Here is a 19924-nt window from a genome sequence, read left to right as displayed (position 1 = left end):
AGTATGTTACCTTCAAGTCTGATAATGACTATTTGTTTAAGGCATGTATGTCTTTTTAGTATTAGTAGTTTGGTTTTTTTTTAATTTTTTTATTGTTAATCACCATAGATTACATCATTAGTTTTGGATGTAGTGTTCCATGATTCATTGTTTGTGCATAACACCCAGTGCTCCACGCAGAACGTGCCCTCTTTAATACCCATGACCAGGCTAACCCATCCCCCCACCCTAGTATTAGTAGTATAAAGCAGAAAAACATGATTTCCTTCTCACCAAAATACTAGCCAATAGGATCCAACAGTACATTAAAAGGATTATTCACCACGACCAAGTGGGATTTATCCCCCGGCTGCAAGGCTGGTTCAACATCCGTAAATCAATCAACGTGATACAATACATTAACAAAAGAAAGAACAAGAATCATATGATCCTCTCAATAGATGCAGAAAAAGCATTTGACAAAGTACAGCATCCTTTCTTGATCAAAACTCTTCAGAGTATAGGGATAGAGGGTACATACCTCAATATCATAAAAGCCATCTACGAAAAACCTACAGCGAATATCATTCTCAATGGGGAAAAGCTGAGAGCTTTTCCCCTAAGGTCAGGAACGCGGCAGGGATGTCCACTCTCACCACTGCTATTCAACATAGTATTAGAAGTCCTAGCCACAGCAATCAGACAACAAAAAGAAATCAAAGGCATCCAAATTGGCAAAGAGGAAGTCAAACTCTCACTCTTTGCAGATGATATGATACTATATGTGGAAAACCCAAAAGACTCCACCCGAAAACTGCTAGAACTCATACAGGAATTCAGTAAAGTAGCAGGCTATAAAATCAATGCACAGAAATCAGTGGCATTCCTATACACCAACAACAAGACAGAAGAGAGACAAATCAAGGAGTCGATCCCATTCACAATTGCACCCAAAACCATTAGATACCTAGGAATAAATTTAACCAAAGAGGCAAAGGATCTGTACTCAGAAAACTATAAAATACTCAGGAAAGAAATTGAAGAAGACACAAAGAAATGGAAAAACGTTCCATGCTCATGGATTGGAAGAACCAACATTGTGAAGATGTCAATGCTACCTAGAGCAATCTACACATTCAATGCAGTCCCCATCAAAATACCATCCACTTTTTTCAAAGAAATGGAACAAATAATCCTAAAATTTGTATGGAACCAGAAGAGACCCCGAATAGCCAGAGGAATATTGAAAAAGAAAAGCAAAGCTGGCGGCATCCCAATTCCGGACTTCCAGCTCTATTACAAAGCTGTCATCATCAAGACAGTATGGTACTGGCACAAAAACAGACACATAGATCAATGGAACAGAATCGAGAGCCCAGAAATGGACCCTCAACTCTATGGTCAACTTATCTTTGACAAAGCAGGAAAGAATGTCCAATGGAAAAAAGACAGTCTCTTCAACAAATGGTGTTGGGAAAATTGGGCAGCCACATGCAGAAGAATGAAACTGGACCATTTCCTTACACCACACACAAAAATAGACTCCAAATGGTTGAAAGACCTAAACGTGAGACAGGAGTCCATCCAAATCCTAAAGGAGAACACAGGCAGCAACCTCTTCGACCTCAGCCGCAGCAACTTCTTCCTAGAAACATCACCAAAGGCACAGGAAGCCAGGGCAAAAATGAACTATTGGGATTTCATCAAGATAAAAAGCTTTTGCACAGCAAAAGAAACAGTCCACAAAACCAAAAGACAACCGACAGAATGGGAGAAGATATTTGCAAATGACATATCAGATAAAGGGCTAGTATCCAAAATCTATAAAGAACTTAACAAACTCAACACCCAAAGAACAAATAATCCAATCAAGAAATGGGCAGAAGACATGAACAGACATTTTTCCAAAGAAGACATCCAAATGGCCAACAGGCACATGAAAAAGTGCTCCACATCGCTCGGCATCAGGGAAATCCACATCAAAACCTCAATGAGATACCACCTCACACCTGTCAGAATGGCTAAAATTAACAAGTCAGGGAACGACAGATGTTGGGGGGATGTGGAGAAAGGGGAACCCTCCTACACTGTTGGTGGGAATGCAAGCTGGTGCAACCCCTCTGGGAAATAGTATGGAGGTTCCTCAAACAGTTGAAATTAGAGCTACCATTCAATCCAGCAATTGCACTACTGGGTATTTACCCCAAAGATACAAATGTAGGGACCCGAAGGGGTACATGCACCCCAATGTTTATAGCAGCAATGTCCACAATCGCCAAACTGTGGAAAGAGCCCAGATGTCCATCGACAGATGAATGGATAAAGAAGATGTGGTATATATACACAATGGAATATTATGCAGCCATCAAAAGGAATGAGATCTTGCCATTTGCAATGACGTGGATGGAACTGGAGGGTGTTATGCTGAGTGAAATAAGTCAATCAGAGAAAGACATGTATCATATGACCTCACTGATAGGAGGAATTCTTAATCTCAGGAACAAACTGAGGGTTGCTGGAGTGGTGGGGCGTGGGAGGGATGGGGTGGCTGGGTGATAGACATTGGGGAGGGTATGTGCTACGGTGAGCGCTGTGAATTGTGTAAGACTGTTGAATCACAGATCTGTACTTCTGAAACAAATAACGCAACATATTTTAAGAAAAAAGAAAAAGAAGAAGATAGCAGGAGAGGAAGAATGAAGGGGAGTAAGTCAGAGGGGGAGACGAACCAGGAGAGATGATGGACTCTGAAAAACAAACTGAGGTTTCTGGAGGGGAGGAGGGTGGGGGGATGGGTTAGCCTGGTGATGGGTATTGAGGAGGGCACATTCTGCATGGAGCACTGGGTGTTATGAACAAACAATGAATCATGGAACAGTACACCAAAACAAATTATGTAATATATGGTGATTAACATAACAATAAAAAAATAAAAAAAAAAGAAAAACATGATTTCCGTAGATATCAAAAAGGCATTTGATTGTATTTAACATTCAGTTTTGGTAATTTAAAAATCTCTTAACTAAAATACAAATAGATACTTCATTAAATATGACCATTTATATTAATAGATTTTTCTAATATTGAACTCTGTTTTCCTAAAATGAACCTTCTTTGGTCATGGTGCACTACTATTTTCATAAGCTACTTTTTTTTTTTTTTAAGATTTTATTTAGTAGAGAGAGTACAGTCAAGGGGAGTGGCAGTGAGAGGGAGAAGCAGACTCCCCGCAGAGTAAGGAACCTGATGGGGGGCTTGATTCCAGAACCCTGGGATCATGACCTGAACTGAAGACAGAGCTTAACCGACTGAGCCACCCAGGCGCCCCGAGCTACTTGATTCTTATTGCTAATATTTATTTAAAAAAAAATAGATTGTGTATCTTTTTTTCTTTTTGTGTTGTCTTACCAGATTTTGCTTATCACTAAAAGAATTGATAAACTGTCCTTAGTCTGTTTCTTGGAACAACTTAAGAAGCTTGGGACTTACCTGTTCCTTTAAGGTTCATCTTCTTGTTTGAGCCATGGTGTTTCTGTAGGTTGTAATTCTTTGCAGCTTTCTTAAATTCTTCTATATAGGGATTGATTTATTTGTAACTTCAAATTTATTTGTGTAGAGTTACATCATTATTTCTTCTGTATCTATGATTATAAATTCTTATATATCCTTAATTTTGTTTTTGTGTTTTCTTAGACTAGCTGATGTTTTATGTATTTTATTTTTAAAGAATTAATTCTTTATTTTTAAGTTTTTCTTGTTCAGTTTCTATTTTTATCATTATGAATTCCTCTCCTAAAGGATTATTGATATCCAGGTGATTTTTCTCCTTAGATATGAAGTGAAGTGAGAAGTAAAACTTGCCTGTTGTGTTGTAGGCTTCCTGCTTCTATAAAATTGCAACACTTAAATGTCATAGGTACTTACTTAAGTAGAAATTATTAAGATTCCAGAATATTGCTGTGACTGACCAGTTGCAGGCCATAGCTTTTCCTTTCTTTGCATCATGGTTTTGTTGAAAGCATATTTTTAAAGAATTAGTGTGTAGTGGTGTTGTTTTAATAAAATGCTCGCATTTAGAATCTTGGCATCCTCAGACAATATTTTAACTTCATGTATACTAACAACTCAAGCTTGCATAGGTCCTACTTCTCTACTTAAGGATCACTAGTTCACAGTAAAGTGAGTGGTGGTGGGTAGGTTTTAATAACACTTTAGAATATAAAACTAAACTATATTTAGTTAGCATTAATCAACTGATACATTTCTATTGAAATATTCCTTTTGTGTTAATATCATATATTATAAAATGTTTCTTTTATTTAAGACTAAATTTAAGTACTTGTCTTTCTTTGTAGGTATAAGCGTGTCTTTTCAGTTGGAACCCATGCGATTACTACATATAATCCCAATACCTTAGAAGTAACAAATCAGGTAATCATGTTAGAAGCTGTTAGGCATTTTTTGAACTCCATTTGAATTTTAAAAGCCAGGTAATGACCCGTGATTTCCTTGGCCTGAAATCAGTATTTTAGGTAGAAAAGTCAACTTTGAAAGAAATTGATACGCCTATAGAATACTTCATGCCGAGCACCAAAAATAAGTAAATAAAAGAGGGTGGTGACAAATGTTTTTTTCTAGGCTCTAAGTATAATAACTTTTTGATATGTTGCTTTTGATTGTAGCCATCTCTTTTATGTAAATTGGTGCATTAATTCTTTATAATTTTAAAGACCATAGGAACTGCAATAAAGGCATACATAAGTCACAGTGCAGTGTTTGGAAAAATCCTTGTCATAGAAGTAGGATTACTGTTTATAAAGGCAAAACCAACTTGAATATGGATAAGTAAACAAAATTAAATATTTTCTTGCTTATTTTTAATTCTAAATTAGGCATGTTTTACAGATTCCTTTTTGTCTGTTTTAACAGATCTGTAGGTAATCATAAAATTTTATTCCTCACTTCTTTTCACTTTTATGTATTTTAATTGCTTTGGATTAATGTCATTAATCGTTAAAGTTGGAATACAGGTGGGGTTTTTATTGTTGTCTCTGATAACTGAAAACCTTTAAAAGAATTTGTTACAGAATTACTATAAGATATAACATCTTCTAGGCCTCTGTATTATTTTGTAAGATTTTTCTCATTTAATCCATGATTGTGAAATTAAAGTAGTAAAAATAGTATTTAATACAGCATCAGTTGGAAGAATTTTTCTTTTTGTTAGTGGCCTTATGGAGACATTTGCAGCATCAGTCCCGTTGGAAAAGGACAAGGAACAGAATTCAACCTCACATTTCGTAAAGGCAGTGGGAAAAAGTCAGAAACTTTAAAATTTTCTACAGAGCACAGAACAGAACTGCTTACAGAAGCATTGGTAAGAACAGTTCCATGTTAATAAGCTAAATTTTTCTTTCTTTTTTTTTAAATGAAACAGTTAAAGTACAGATGTTAATGTTCTGCGCTTTTTTCCCCACACTGCTTATTTTTTCTTACTGACTGTTAACTTGATTCTGTGAAACTTTCACTTTCTCTAACTGAAAAATCTGTTTAATAGTGTTTAGACTTTTTAAGCGCATATACAGAGCAGAGCAGTTGTATGTTTAATCTATCTTGTTTTTCAGTGAAGTTCCACATTTTTATTGAACAATCTTAAACTATAACATCAGTAATATTTAATATCAAGGTTATCAAGTTGAGATTTTACATGTTTTGGATAGAAAGGACTGAACTGTGAGTCTTCCTTACCAGTCTGTTGTCATAAACTGTGATTGTTTTCTCTTTCAGAGATTTAGAACTGATTTCTCAGAAGGAAAAATCACAGGAAGGGCAAGTATTTGACCTTATTAATACCTGTTTTTATTCTAATGTTGCCCATTATTATAGAAATCATTCTGTGATCTGTGTTGTTTTTTTGTGGCAAAGCTAAAGGGAAAAAAGGAATTATCATTTAAGGTTTTCTGGCACTGTGTGAGAGATGAATGTAGTTTAATAGCAAACTCCAACATGAGGAATTAGATTTATGACTGTTAATGTTGATGGTTGGAGTAAAAGTTTTCAGGCAGAGCTATGGAACATTAAAACTGATGCTATAACCATTCAGGTGCTCGTTATTCAGTATTCTAAACAGCAACAGTAAGCATCACACTGTGGGTAATACCTGTTGGAACATGCACTAGTTGTTTGTTGTAGGATTTTCCTATTTCAGAAGTATTAAGGTTTTAAGAAGTTTGGGGTATATCAAAACTGTCTTGTATTTTCTTGCACTGGATCTGGCTGCTAATAAGGCTTTGCATGGTGCACTGGCAGCTTTGGGGAAGTCACGGGTGCTTATTAGAATCTTCATAACTTTCTCAGGCGTTCTCTAGTCATGTTACAATAGCATTTAAACTAAATCAGAGACTTCTGACGAGGGGAGATGGGAGTTTATGCTTTTTTCACTCCCTTGAAATACCACATTTCTTTCCATGAGAAGGTATTGCTTTTATAACAGGGACAGGAGCAGAATAATGCCTAAACTGGTAGCACTCTTCAGAACTCTGGCTTCTGGTAAAAGGCAAGAACTGAATTCTGAGAAGCTGGCAGCATCATTTCTCTGTTTTTTTAAGCCCGCATCCTTTCTATGGATGTTCTGCTAGTTTTAGCATCCCAGAAACCTCACAGATCTCAGGTCAAGCAACTGAATGGCTGCTCAGGAGCCGTTTAAAATAGATTAATGGCAGTTGGCAAGCTGCTTGTTTCTTGTTCCTCATGAGCCACAGTCATATTTCTATAAATTGTAATTTGGTATGCTTATTTTAATTACTTTATGTTAGCAGTTGAGTTTTCTGTATTCCTCATCTGTTTGGAAAACAACTGCTTCCAAAAACAATACTTTTAGATTTTGTTTATGAGCTTCCCTTTATATCAGTTAACTTCAGGCACTTAATACTTTTCAAAACTGAGGTGGAAACAGTGTCTCTAAAAGATTGCCTGAAAGTCAGTCTATCTAGTTTTAATCAGGAATAAATGGCACCTCTTCCTCCCCCAAATGCTCTGCTGGTGAATACTCTTGCATAAATTGAATTTGACCCTCAGGTCTTCAGTTGTCCCTAGATGTACTCTAAATCAGATCTCGAAGCCTCTCTCTTTTGGCTTCTACAATCCTGAGGGATAATGATGTGTTTCTGTCAGCACATCTCATTATGACAGTTGATTATCAGCTGGGGGAATAGAGACTATCCTGCAGAGTGGGTCAGGGCAGGCAAGCAAGCATAGTTTGGAAAAGCACCACCATTTTTGTGACTTCCCTTCTTCTGGAGAGAAGTGGCACCTTTAGTTCAGAATCAATATTCTAAATATATTCTTGGGTGAATGTAGGCCCTTTGTCTTTCTCCAGAATTCCTTTTGTGGAACTATAATGTGCATTATTATGCCATCGATCAGTAATGCTAAGGGGACTTGACGTCATATAATCCTGAGCCAAACTGAGGCTCGTTGCTGGGTTTAGTGTTGGGGTGTCGTGGAGGCGTTTATTATTTAATGCCTTCTCACTTTTCTGAATACCTACGAGAGAATTTCTCTCATTTCAGTATTAGAAATAGTTGTACTCCTGAGCAACCAATTTACTTTTACCTGAAGAGTCCTGTAACTGACCATGTGTTCCTTTTCATATTGTTGGGTAGAAAACTTTGTGGACTTTTGGGTGGGTGAGGGGATATTCATTTCACATCTGACACTTGGTTACTTTTCTCTTGCCTCATTTTGTCTTTATTTTAAATTATTTTCTCTTGTATCATAACATTTTGGTTAGCAGCCTCACCTAAACCTTTTTTTTTTCCTTTTTAAGAATAAAACTGGGTAGTAAATGATGTTGACCATTCTAATCATTTCTGATACTAGGTACCTTAATTTACAAAGGAATGTTATTATCTAAGTGGAATTTTATTTGCTAATGCAATCAAATTTATAACTCTCCATTGTTGTGATTAGAAAAGCCTAAGGTCCAACTGAGGCTTCAGCATTTTTGTGTGTGTAGAAAGAAAATCTATATTAGCATATTGAACCAGCTCAGATTTAAACTGAACACTGTAACTTCCCCAAAATGTGACTTACCTCTTTTCCATATGTAAGTTGAATTAAAAGAATCCATCAATAAAAGTTGAAATCTTTATTCCCAATAAAACTTTCAGAGTAACATTTCTTTTAAGACTTACTTTTCTTTCTTTTTTTTTTAAAGTTTTGCATAAGACTGACTCAAAATTGTTTCACAAAATATTGTAACCCAAACCTTTGTTAATTTAAAAAACATATAGTATCTTCAGTTTGAGTGAACATTCTTATTTAAATACAAACCTCCAAATAGCTAAAATTAATGTTTTTAACAATTTGGATAGTAGCTCTAAATATTTATAACATTGTTTAGATTTCTGGTGGTTTTAGCAGTGACTGATATATTAACTGTAACTTTATTTCATGGTAAGCTTAAATATGAACCTAAAAGTAGTATTATTTCTCTCTCTAGAGATATAACTGCTATAAACATCACTGGAGTGATACAAGAAAACCTGTCATTTTAGAAGTAACTCCTGGAGGCTTTGACCAAATTAATCCTGCAACCAACAAAGTCCTCTGTTCCTATGACTATAGAAATATTGAAGGCTTTGTAGATCTCTCTGATTATCAAGGAGGGTTTTGTATACTTTACGGAGGATTTAGTAGATTGGTAAGTAGCATTTTTAAAAAAGTTACTTAAAAAGAGGCATGACCATTTGAAGGAAAGCAGGGTTTTTACACTTAATTTTCAAATTTCACATGAGTCTTCTGGAAGGAAGTCTGGTATTAAGAGTGTAGGCTTTGTTATCAAAGAGACCTGAGCTTGAATCCCAACTTAGAGCTTTTTAAAGTGGGGAGAGTGAGGCACCTGGGTGGCTTAGTTGTTAAGCGTCTGCCTTTGGCTCAGGTCATGATCCGGGAGACTGGGGGCCTCCCTGCTCAGTGGGGAGTCTGCTTCTCCCTCTGACCCTCACACCTTTTGTGCATGCACGCACTCTCTCTCACTCTCTCAAATAAATTTAAAACAAAAAGTGGGGAGAGTAATATGTCTGTCATAGGTTTTTTTTTTTTTTTTGAGGATCCTGTGAAATAACTTATGTAAATATTTAGCATAATATGTGGCTTAGTATTCAATAAATGGTAGTTACAGTTGTTATTTTCATTAGTATTAATGTCTTAACTGAAAGATTCTAAGCTTTCTTTGAAAAAATAATTTACGATCTTTTATTTTTATAGTCTTCCCTCCTTTCCCCAGCTGTTTGTAATTTGAAATCTGAGTATTCATTGAAACTTCATTACGTGTTCTTGTCTTGAAATTCTGAATTATATGTTAATTGTGTGGTACAGTAGAAGCCACTTAAGATGCTCAGACCCTATTTGTTAATTGGTAGTTGAAGCTGAGCTATATAGATGATGACCATCTTTTTTTATAAGAAACATTTGCCTTCCTTAATTAAACCTCGCATCTCAAAGATGAGCAGTAGAGTTTCCACAAGGAAAGGCTCAGTTTAACTTACTCTCAAGATTCTTTCCTCTTGAGAATTTTAATTTCTGTAGCTATCTTAGTGGCCTGGGAACAACTACTCCCAAGATTTAGTGTTGTGTAGATAAATTATCCTTCTCTAGGTAGCAGAGCCAGGGCAAGCCTGGAACTTTTAGATACATAAGAGGCTAGAGGGTAGCAGAAGGGAAATAAAAGGAATGATAATGGGATAGGGGTGCTAAACTATTTGATTTACAAAGTATGTTAGCTCTTCAGAGTTACAGGCTTTTTTCCATCTTTCACTCTTTGCCCAGGTGATGGGTACCAACCTAGTCTCCCTCATCTAGAAACAAACATCTAGACATTTTATTACCTCTGAGTCTGGACCCAAAAGATGAGGCCCAAAGAGAAAATTACTTCCCTCTCCCACCCTAGATCAGCCTGAAGCCTGTTGTTGAAGTGCTGTCCAAAGGCTTATCTCTTCCATGGACAGTGAAATTTGTAATGATTAACTCCTTGGTGGTGTGCCTGGGTGGCTCAGTCGGTTAAACATCTGACTCTTGATTTCAGTTCAGGTCATGATTTCAGGGTCGTGAGATGGAGCCCTGAGTCTGTGCTGGGTGTGGAGTCTGCTTAAGATTTTCTCTCTCTCCCTCTGTCCCTCCTCCCCACTCCCATGCACTGTTTCTCTAAAAAAAAAAAAAAAAAATCCTTGGTGGAAAATGTACCTAATTACAGGAATACGCTATAGCCTTACAAACCTTAATTGGACAACTATACCACAGTAATTCGGCCAAGCCTTACAGTGCATAAGGTAAACATTAAGGATGAGAATTGTTTGATACTCCTCAATTGGCAACAGTTTTTTATTGCTTAATGGCATCAAACAATTTTAGTTTATTTTTTATTTTTTAAACTTTTTTTATTAAGATTTTTTTATTTATTTGAGGGAGAGCACAAGCAGAGGGAGAGAAAGGGAGAAGCAGGCTCCCTGCTGAGCAAGGAGCCCAATGTGGGATTCGATCCCAGGACCTTGGAATCATGACCCTGGCTGAAGGTGCCGCTTAAACCGACTGAGCCACCCAGGTGTCCCAAAACAATTTTAGTTTTAATCATCTACTTTCTAAGCATATGCTGTCTTTTCAAAGGCATTAGTTAATATGATACTGTTAATATGTTAATATGTTATATATGTTATATAATGTTATATGTTAATATGACAGATTCATTCAGCAAACCTTTATCTGGTACCTTCTGCATACGTAGTGACTATCCTGAGCAGCTGGGAATAAAATCAGGTTTTAGGATTTTATGTATTTATTTACGTAATCTCTACACCCAATGTGGGGCTTGAACTTACAACCCTGAGGTAAAGAGTCGCCCTCTCCACCGACTGAGCCAGCCAGGTGCCCCTAAAATCAGGTTTTATTTTTATTGATTTATTTTTTTAAAGATTTTATTTATTTGACAGAGAGAGACACAGCAAGAGAGGGAACACAAGCAAGAGGAGTAGCAGAGGGAGAAGCAGGCCTTCCGCGGAGCAGGGAAGGGAGCCTGATGTGGGGCTTGATCCCAGGACCCTGGGATCGTGACCTGAGCCGAAGGCAGACACTTAACGACTGAGCCACCTAGGCGCCGCTAAAATCAGGTTTTAAAACATGATCTCAACCAGTGTTTCTCAGCAGGGGAGCTATTAGAATATAGACAGGACAATTCTTTATTGCGTGGCACTCTCCTGCCTTGTTCTTTGCAGCACATTTAGCATTTCTGGCCCAGGCGTCAAATGCAAGTCGCAATACCTTATCTTTACCTTTGTAAATAACACTCCTGGAGGTTGATTTGTAATGTCCATTGACCAATGGCTTGTAAACATTTAAGCATTCTTCAAGGTAATCTTGCAAGAAAATCCACTATTATTAAAAACAATAAATCAGAGCTACTTTTGTTGAAGCTGGGAATCCTGCCCACATAGTACCCACTACCCCCACTGGACTTGGCTGGGGTCCCTGGGACCCCTTCTGGAAGCTCCAGCATGCTGTTTTCTACATGGTGACGGGAATCAGACTCTGAGAAGTTATGAGATAATTTCCATTCAATGAGTTATTTGCAAGGCTCTCTATCCCAGACTTTGTGATTTTACTTAGTGTAATAGTGATTGAAACAACACACTGCAGGGCGCCTGGGTGGCTCAGTGGGTTAAGCATCTGCCTTGGGCTCAGGTCATGATCCCGGGGTCCTGGGATTGAGCCCTGTATCAGGCTCCCTGCTTGGTGGAGAGCCTGCTTCTCCCTCTCCCTCTGCCTGCCACTCCTGCTTGTGCTCTCTCTCTCTCTCTCTCTCTCTCATAGATAGGTAGATAAAATCTTAAAAAAAAACAAAACCACAGCACACTGCTTATTTACCTTTGATATGATCAACTACCATTGTTTTTCTTTAGAATTGCTACTTCAGTCTTTTTCCTATGAGTTGATTCGAAATGGTCACATTTTGGTTGTTTCAACCCTGACTTTAAATTTCAAAATTTGTGCAGCATTTATTTGCATCAGAGCAAAGAGAAGAAATAATCAAAAGTGCAATAGATCATGCTGGCAACTACATAGGTATTTCATTGCGCATCAGAAAAGAACCTTTAGAATTTGAACAATATTTGAATCTTCGCTTTGGAAAATACAGCACTGATGAATCCATCACATCTTTAGCAGAGTTTATAGTCCAAAAAATATCACCTAGACATTCGGTAAGATCCTGTGTTAAAAATAAAAATTTGTTCATCTGATTTTGACATTTTTCTTCAATGACTTTTTAATGTGTCTCAATTTTGTTTGAAGGAACCCGTAAAACGAGTTCTAGCACTTACAGAAACGTGTTTAGTAGAACGTGATCCCGCAACCTATAATATTGCGACTTTGAAGCCTTTAGGAGAAGTAAGTGTGACATTATTAGCCTAAATGAAACTTCTTCCTATTGATAAATTAGAATAATTTTCTATTTTAACATTTTTAATGCTTAATGGAAAATAAGGAGAATCTACGTAATTCTTCACATTATTGTATTTGTTATGCTTAGAACAATGAATATTACAAAATTTATTTTCAAAGTGTACAATGAATGGAACTTTTTATTCAACGGTTATATGAAAATTTGAATGAAACTTTTAAGCAGCTCTTAAATTCTGATATCGTAAACAGTTTTTAAATATTGACTTTTGTAAGCTAAAATGATATGTAGTACTTCTAAGGAAATGCCATAAAACTAAACATCTTTTATTGAACTTGGTTTTTGTTTTCATTAGGTATTTGCATTGGTTTGTGACTCAGAAAATCCTCAACTTTTTACCATTGAATTTATAAAAGGGCAAATACGGAAATATTCTTCAACAGAAAGGTATTTTGAGATCCTAGTATATGCAAGGCAAAGTCCTCCATCAGTGAGGAAAAGCAAAGATTTATAATCTAGAACTTTGAAATCATATAACTTAGGAAAAGACATTATTTTTTTGCATATTGAAAATGACCAGTTTTTGTATTTCTAAAGAGAATAAAAATGGTGATTTGATTTTAAATGGAATGATGAAAATAAAATGTATTTCTGTAACATGTTTTTAAGGTATTTTGAAATAGCATCTTTCACTTTCATTGTTAAATTATTTGGGTAACAGCAGCAAGTTACTTTAAATATACTTGAAGTTAGATTCTTTTAAGTTAGCATCAGTAGGCTAGTTAATAATTTTCCAGTGGAATGTGCCTGATTTTTTTTTATATTACTGTGAGTTGGCTGTTGCTCTGAAAACCTGTGAGATGCTATAGCTCATAAACTCCTTCTGTAAGGTAAACTACTTATAGTGCTGTTCTGTGAACGACTAGATCTCCCTTCACATACTAAGCCATTGTCATGGGTTTGGCAGTTTTTACATTCCAGGAGGTTCTTTTATGCTGTTGTAAATAGATTGAGACTGAATCTGTTTTTAAAAGATAGTTGAAACAGTTCTGGTACATTTTGCCACTGTCTACAATACAGCCTTATTGAAGTATTGTCACTTCCTGGAGTATGACCAGTAACTGTTTCTTACCTTGGAAAGCTTTTGATCTAAGTTCAACAAAAATGGCATTTTAAGCAAAAGGTCGTATTTTTTTTCCTGTCTTGAATTCAAGGAAGAGAACTTCTGAAAAAAAAAAAAATAGTGCACATGTTCTAATCGGAGGAGGGTGTCTCAACATTTACAGTTTGTCATGTGCTTTATGTACATTACATTGTTGAATCCTGATCCCTATGAAGAAGATGCCATTTTTCCCAATAAAGTCTATGGGCAGAAAGTAAAGCAGTTTCTTTGTGACTTTGGATTAGGAAAAGATTTCTTAGATATAATACCAAAAACAGAATTCATAAAAGTCTGATTAATTAGACTCTGTCAAATTGAAAACTTTGACCCCATTAAGAAAAAAGACAAGCCACAGACAGGAAGAAAATATTTGGAAAACATATAGCTAATAAAAGACTTGTTTCTAGAATATATAAAGAACCCTTTTAACTCAATACTAAAAACCAAATGATAAATGGGCAAAAATATTCAAATAGACACCTACCTCATCAGAGAAGATATTTGAATGGTAAATAAACACATGAAAAGATCATGATGCATTAGGGAAAAGTAAAACCATCACATGTGCACTAAAATGGTTAACATCAAAAAGACTGGCAATGCCATTTGTTGGCAAGCGTGTGGATTCTCATACATTGCTGGTGAGGATGTAAAATCATAAAGTGTTTTAAAAAATAGTTTAGCAATTTCTTAAACATGTAGTTATCATATGACCCTATGTCAGTTCTACTCCTAGGTATCTACCCCCACGGAAATAAAAACATATGCCCACATAAAAACTTGTATGTGAATGTTTATAATAACGTGACTCAAGAAACAATTGATACATACATCACCTGGTGAACGAATAGGCAAAAGTGTTGATTATCCATACAGTGAAGTACTCCTCAGCAATAAAAAGGACTGAACCTTAAAAATACACGATATATAAAATAAGCGAGCCACATAAAGCTATACATTATATGATTCTGTTTATATGAATTTTTTAATAGACTATTTTTTGGAGCCATTTTGGGTTCGTAGCAATATTGAGCAGAAGGTACAGAGATTTCTCCTCTACCTGTACACTCTGCTGCCCTGCCTACTGCCTCTCCCATGACCAACATCCCCTACCAGAGTGATACATTTGTTACAATTGATGGGCCTATATAAGTTTGAACAAATGTATCATGGCATTTGTCTACCATTATAGTATCATACAGACTATTTTCACTGCCCTAAAAATCTCGAGGGATCCTCTCCAGCAGTAATAATACCGCTCCACTGATTTCATCTCACCTTCCTCCATAAACCTTCAGTCATGCATCTTTTTACTGTCTCCAAAGTTGCTTTAGTGTCATAGTTGGAATTGTACAGTATGTAGCCTTTTCAGATTGGCTTCTTTCATTTCCTGGCCGGATGGCTCATTTCTTTTTAACACTTAGTCATATTCCATTGTCTAGACATAACCATGGTTTATTTATCCGTTTGACCTCTTGGTTGCTTCCAAGTTTGGGCAGTTATGAATGAAGCTGAAGTAAACATCTGTGTGCAGATTTTGTGTGGATGTAAGTTTTCATCCTTTGTGTAAATACTAAGTCGTGCGATCACTGGATCATATGGTAAGAGGACGTTGAGTTTTGTCAGAAACTGCCAACTGTCTTCCAAAAGTGGCTGTGCCATTTTGTATCCCAAGCAGCAGTGAATGAGGGTTCCTGTTGCTCCATATCCTCCCCAGCATTTGGTATAATTAGTGTTCAATTTTGGTCGTTCTAAGGTGTGCGGTGGCTTCTTGTTGTTTCAGTTTGCGTTTCCCTGATGACATGTGTTGAGTATCTTTTCATATGTGTATTTGCTGTCTGTGTATCTTCTTTGGTGAGGTGTCTGTCTGTCAGGGACTTCAGATCACTTTTTGAGTTGTTTTTCTTATTGTTGACCTTTAAGAGTTATGTGTATATTTTGGATAACAGTCCATTATCAGATACGACTTTTGTAAATATTTTCTCGCAGACTGTGGCTTACCTTTTCATTCTCTTGATGAAGTTATTTGAAAAAGCAAAACTGTAGAGATAGAAAGTAAGTGGTTGCCTGGGACTGGGGAGTTTTTTGCAGATGGGCACAAGGGAATTTTTGGGGGTGATGGAAGTATACCAAAACTGGATAATTGCACAACTGTATAAATTTACTGAGTTTTTTTTTTTTTTTTTTGCTTTTTAAAATTAACATATAATGTATTATTTGTTTCAGGGGCACAGGTCTGTGATTCATCAGTCTTACACAATTCACAGCACTCACCATAGCACATACCTTCCCCAGTGTCTATCACCCAGCCACCCCATCCCTCCAACCCCCTCCACCACTCTGGCAACCCTCAGTTTGTTTCCTGAGATTAAGAGTCACTTATGGTTTGTCTCCCTCTCTGGTTTCATCTTGTTTCATTTTTCCCCTCCCTTCCCCTATGATCCTCTGTCTTGTTTCTCAAATTCCTCATATCAGTAAGATCATATGATACTTATCTTTCTTTGATTGACTTATTTTGCTTAGCATAATACCCTCTAGTTCCATCCACGTCATATACATTTACTAAGAATTCTTAAACTGTAATTTTAATTGGGTGAATTTTTGATTTGTAAGTTACACCTCAGTACAACTGTTTAAAAAAATCTTAAAGAAAAAACCAAAAATGTTACATTTATAGTGCTTGAGTAACTTGTACAAGGTATGTGACAGCAAAGTACAGAGCTAGTATTAGAACTCCAGGCTTTCTCTTAAAGCCCTGTTCCCTTAATTTTCAATACTAAAACCTATTTTTTACCTTGCTTAGAGATTCCTTATTAGCAAGTTTGCTGGATGGAGTAAGAGCCTCTGGTAACAGAGATGTTTGTGTAAAAATGACACCAACTCATAAAGGTCAGCGATGGGGGTTACTCAGCATGCCTGTTGATGAGGAAGTAGAGAGCCTTCATCTCAGATTTTTAGCCACACCTCCAAGTAAGTAGTGATTTAAGTATAATTGCATTTCCATCCATCTTAATAATTTAAAAATTAGGAATGCAAACCTCTAAATCTTTTGAACTTTTCATCTTACAGATGGCAACTTTGCAGATGCTGTATTCAGGTTCAACGCTAATATTTCATATAGTGGAGTTTTGCATGCAGTAACGCAAGATGTAAGATAAATTGTATTACAATTTGTTCATTGTCATTAACTTCTGGAATGGAAACTTTTTGAAACATTCTTCTTTTACCTAGGGTCTCTTCTCAGAAAACAAAGAAAAACTGATCAATAATGCCATAACAGCATTATTGTCCCAAGAGGGAGATGTTGTTGCTTCAAATGCAGAACTTGAGAGTCAGTTCCAGGCTGTGAGGAGGCTTGTGGCTTCCAAAGCTGGTTTTCTGGCCTTCACTCAGCTTCCAAAGTAAGCGGTCTTTGAACTTCTTTTAGAGAATACAAACAACTCAAAATAGATATCAGCAGTTTATCTCTTTATATCTGTCTAAAACCTTTCATTTGATGATATGGTAGTTTTTATTCATAAATAAATGAAGGTGAGTGGAACTGAAGGGTGTGAATATTGGTCCTATACATACCTGCAGTATACTGACTCTTGTTTGTTTGTTTTTAAGATTTTACTTATTTATTTGAGAGAGAGTGGGAGCAACCAAGCATGAGGGAAGGGGAGGGGCAGAGGGAGAGGGAGAAGGAGACTCCCTGCTAAGCAGGGAGCCTGACATGGGATTCTATCCCAGGATTCTGGGATCATGACCTGAGCTGAAGGCAGACTCTTAACTGACTGGGCCACCCAGGCGCCCCATACTGACTCTTTTTTTAATGACTTTGAGTAGGAAATTAAATCCCTTTAGGTGTTTTCTTTTTTGTTTTTTTTTTAAATGAAAAAACGGGCACCTGGGTGGCTCAGTCAGTTAAGGGTCTGACTTTGGCTCAGGTCATGATGGGATTGAGCTCCCGCATAGGGCTCCCTGCTCAGTAGAGAGCCTGTTTCTCTCTCCCTGCTTGTGCTCTCTCTCTCTCTCTCTCTTTCTGTCAGATAAATAAATAAAATCTTTAAAAAAAAAAAGATTTATTTGAGAGGGGCAGAGGGAAAGAGAGTCTTAAGTCTCCATGCTCAGTGCAGAACCCAATGTAGGGCCCCATCTCACAACCCTGAGATCATGATCTGAGCTGAAACCAAGACTTGGAAGCTTAACTGGTTGCACCACCCAGGTCCCCCAAGATCCCTTTTAGTGTTAGGTAATTTTTAAAAAAATCTTCCCCCTCAAAGAAAAAAACTGTTACGGGAACCGATTAAATCTAGAGGTGTAATTTAAAATATGCACTTGCTGAATGCAGTAGAAACTCAAGAGGACTTATTATGTTACATTTTAATAATAAAATAATGCTCTGGTGCTGCTGTGATATGCCTGTTGTTGTCGTTGCCCCGCAGGTTCCGGGAGCGTCTGGGAGTGAAGGTAGTGAAGGCACTGAAGAGGAGCAGCAATGGGGTGGTCCATGCAGCTGTTGACATGCTCTGTGCCCTCATGTGTGTAAGTAGTGGTTTTTTAAAAGGAGACTGGTTTTTCTTACATTGATTGATGTTTTAAATTTTCACAAACCCGGATTTTCATTGTACCAATTAAATTCAGTGTTTCTGTATTTCCTAAATTGTTCTCTTGGCAATTTATTGATTCAAATAAATGTTTGTTTAGCACATCCTATAAAACAGGTACTGGGCTATCTACTAGAAATACAAAGTTCATTCCTTCCTTGAAATTGCTGACAGTCTAGTGAGGTAGGCATATGTGTATGATCTAAAGTAGTAGTGGCCACGGGATCCCTGAAAAGCAGCACTTAGTTTTATGGGTTTGTGGCGAGGGGAAGATAAAAGATTCGAGGCCAGTCTTTTAGATGTTACAAATGATCTGAATCTTAAAGCACAGACAGGTATTTTCCCCACTGTGAGAAGGCTTTCCTGGGAAAGGGGGATAGCATATGCAAAGGTATGTTGGGGAAGAAGCAAATAATTGAAATGGCTGGGTCATAAAGCATGTATGGAGGTGTGTGGGATTAGGAGTTACAGCTAGAAATATATGCAGAGACAGTCATCAGAAGCCTTTTGTATCAGAAAAGCTGGATTTGTATCCTTTAGTAAGGAACAACTGAAAGGTTTTTCATCAGGGGAGCAGTAATATAGCTTTGAACTTCCAAAAGCTCACAAATGTTATGTGGAGACTATACTAGAGGTAAAATTAGAGACAGGTAGACCAAATATGTAAGAAACAAGATGCTGAGGTAAAGAAGGCACATTTGAAGGCTGAGGGTAAAGCTCTAACTTGGTGACAGCTTGTATAGGAGGAGAAGCAATGAATTTTTCAGTATAACTTTGAACTTCCAGATTCACTTCAATGTTGTATATAGCATATGGGACTAAAGTGTTTTAGGCGAACTTAGAGGTTTAGAATACACCTAAGTAATCACTTGTATAAAACCTTGCATTTATACTCAAAAGTGAATTTTACTATCTTTACTACTAATAATTCCATTTAAAAGAATTCTGGGATAGGGGTGCCTGAGTGGCACAGTTGGTTGAGCGTCTGACTCTTGGTTTCTGCTCAGCTTGTGATCTCAGGGTCGTGAGATTGAGCCCCATGTCTGGCTCCACACTGAGCATGGAGTCTGATTGAAACTCCCTCTCCCTCTGCCCCTCCCCAATACATGCTCCCCAACAGTATTTGAGAGAGAGAGAGAGAGAGAGAGAGAGAGAGCAAGCGAGCACAGTGGGGGGAGGGGCAGAGGGAGAGGAAGAAGTAGATTCCCTGGTGAGGAAAGAGCCGGATGTGGGGCCCAATCCCAGGACCCTGAGATCATGACCTGAGCTGAAGGGAGCTACTTAACCTGCTAAACCACCCAGGTGCCCTAATAAATTAAATCTTTAAAAAGAAAAAAAAAAAAAGAATTAGTGGGATAACTAGAACATAAAATAAAATGCCAACCTGTGAAACAAACACATTGAGCTCTCATTACATATTAGGTTTTGGCTATATATTTTACACTTATTATCTCATGCTTCCTAACAGTCCTGTGAGCTAAGTACTATTAATCTCACTTGGATGGCTGAGGAAAGTGAAACTCAAGAGTTAAAGCAACTTACCCTTGCCTGAGGTTGGCTATGGTCAGTAGCAAAATTAGGGTTGGATCTCTTTACTCCTAACCCTCACGCTGGAATCTTTTTCCCATTCTCATTTATTCCATCAGTCAGAAGAGACAAAGAAGTATTTGCTGTGGGGCGCCTGGGTGGCTCAGTCGGTTAAGTGACTGCCTTCGGCTCAGGTCATGATCCTGGAGTCCC

The 19924-nt window shown here is 37.2% G+C and overlaps 1 protein-coding gene across 4 annotated transcripts in view; it reads left to right on the top strand.

Annotated features, from left to right (window-relative positions):
• DNAJC13 (DnaJ heat shock protein family (Hsp40) member C13) overlaps positions 1-19924 on the top strand; it is a 123074-nt gene that overhangs the window by 30201 nt on the left and 72949 nt on the right. For all 4 annotated transcript variants that reach the window (XM_073899927.1, XM_073899943.1, XM_025882202.2 and 1 more), the window contains exons 3-13: positions 4335-4410; positions 5207-5356; positions 5767-5808; positions 8483-8683; positions 12027-12233; positions 12325-12420; positions 12789-12880; positions 16399-16565; positions 16665-16744; positions 16827-16996; positions 18023-18122. In XM_073899927.1, the coding sequence (XP_073756028.1) occupies positions 4335-4410; positions 5207-5356; positions 5767-5808; positions 8483-8683; positions 12027-12233; positions 12325-12420; positions 12789-12880; positions 16399-16565; positions 16665-16744; positions 16827-16996; positions 18023-18122 (1381 nt within the window). The remainder of the gene's footprint in view (positions 1-4334; positions 4411-5206; positions 5357-5766; positions 5809-8482; positions 8684-12026; positions 12234-12324; positions 12421-12788; positions 12881-16398; positions 16566-16664; positions 16745-16826; positions 16997-18022; positions 18123-19924) is intronic.

Source organism: Callorhinus ursinus, unplaced genomic scaffold, assembly GCF_003265705.2.
Source record: "Callorhinus ursinus isolate GAN/ISIS: 27379988/994484 unplaced genomic scaffold, GSC_fseal_2.0 scaffold1, whole genome shotgun sequence".
Taxonomy (NCBI): Eukaryota; Metazoa; Chordata; class Mammalia; order Carnivora; family Otariidae; genus Callorhinus; species Callorhinus ursinus.
This window is presented reverse-complemented; position numbering and strand designations above follow the sequence as displayed.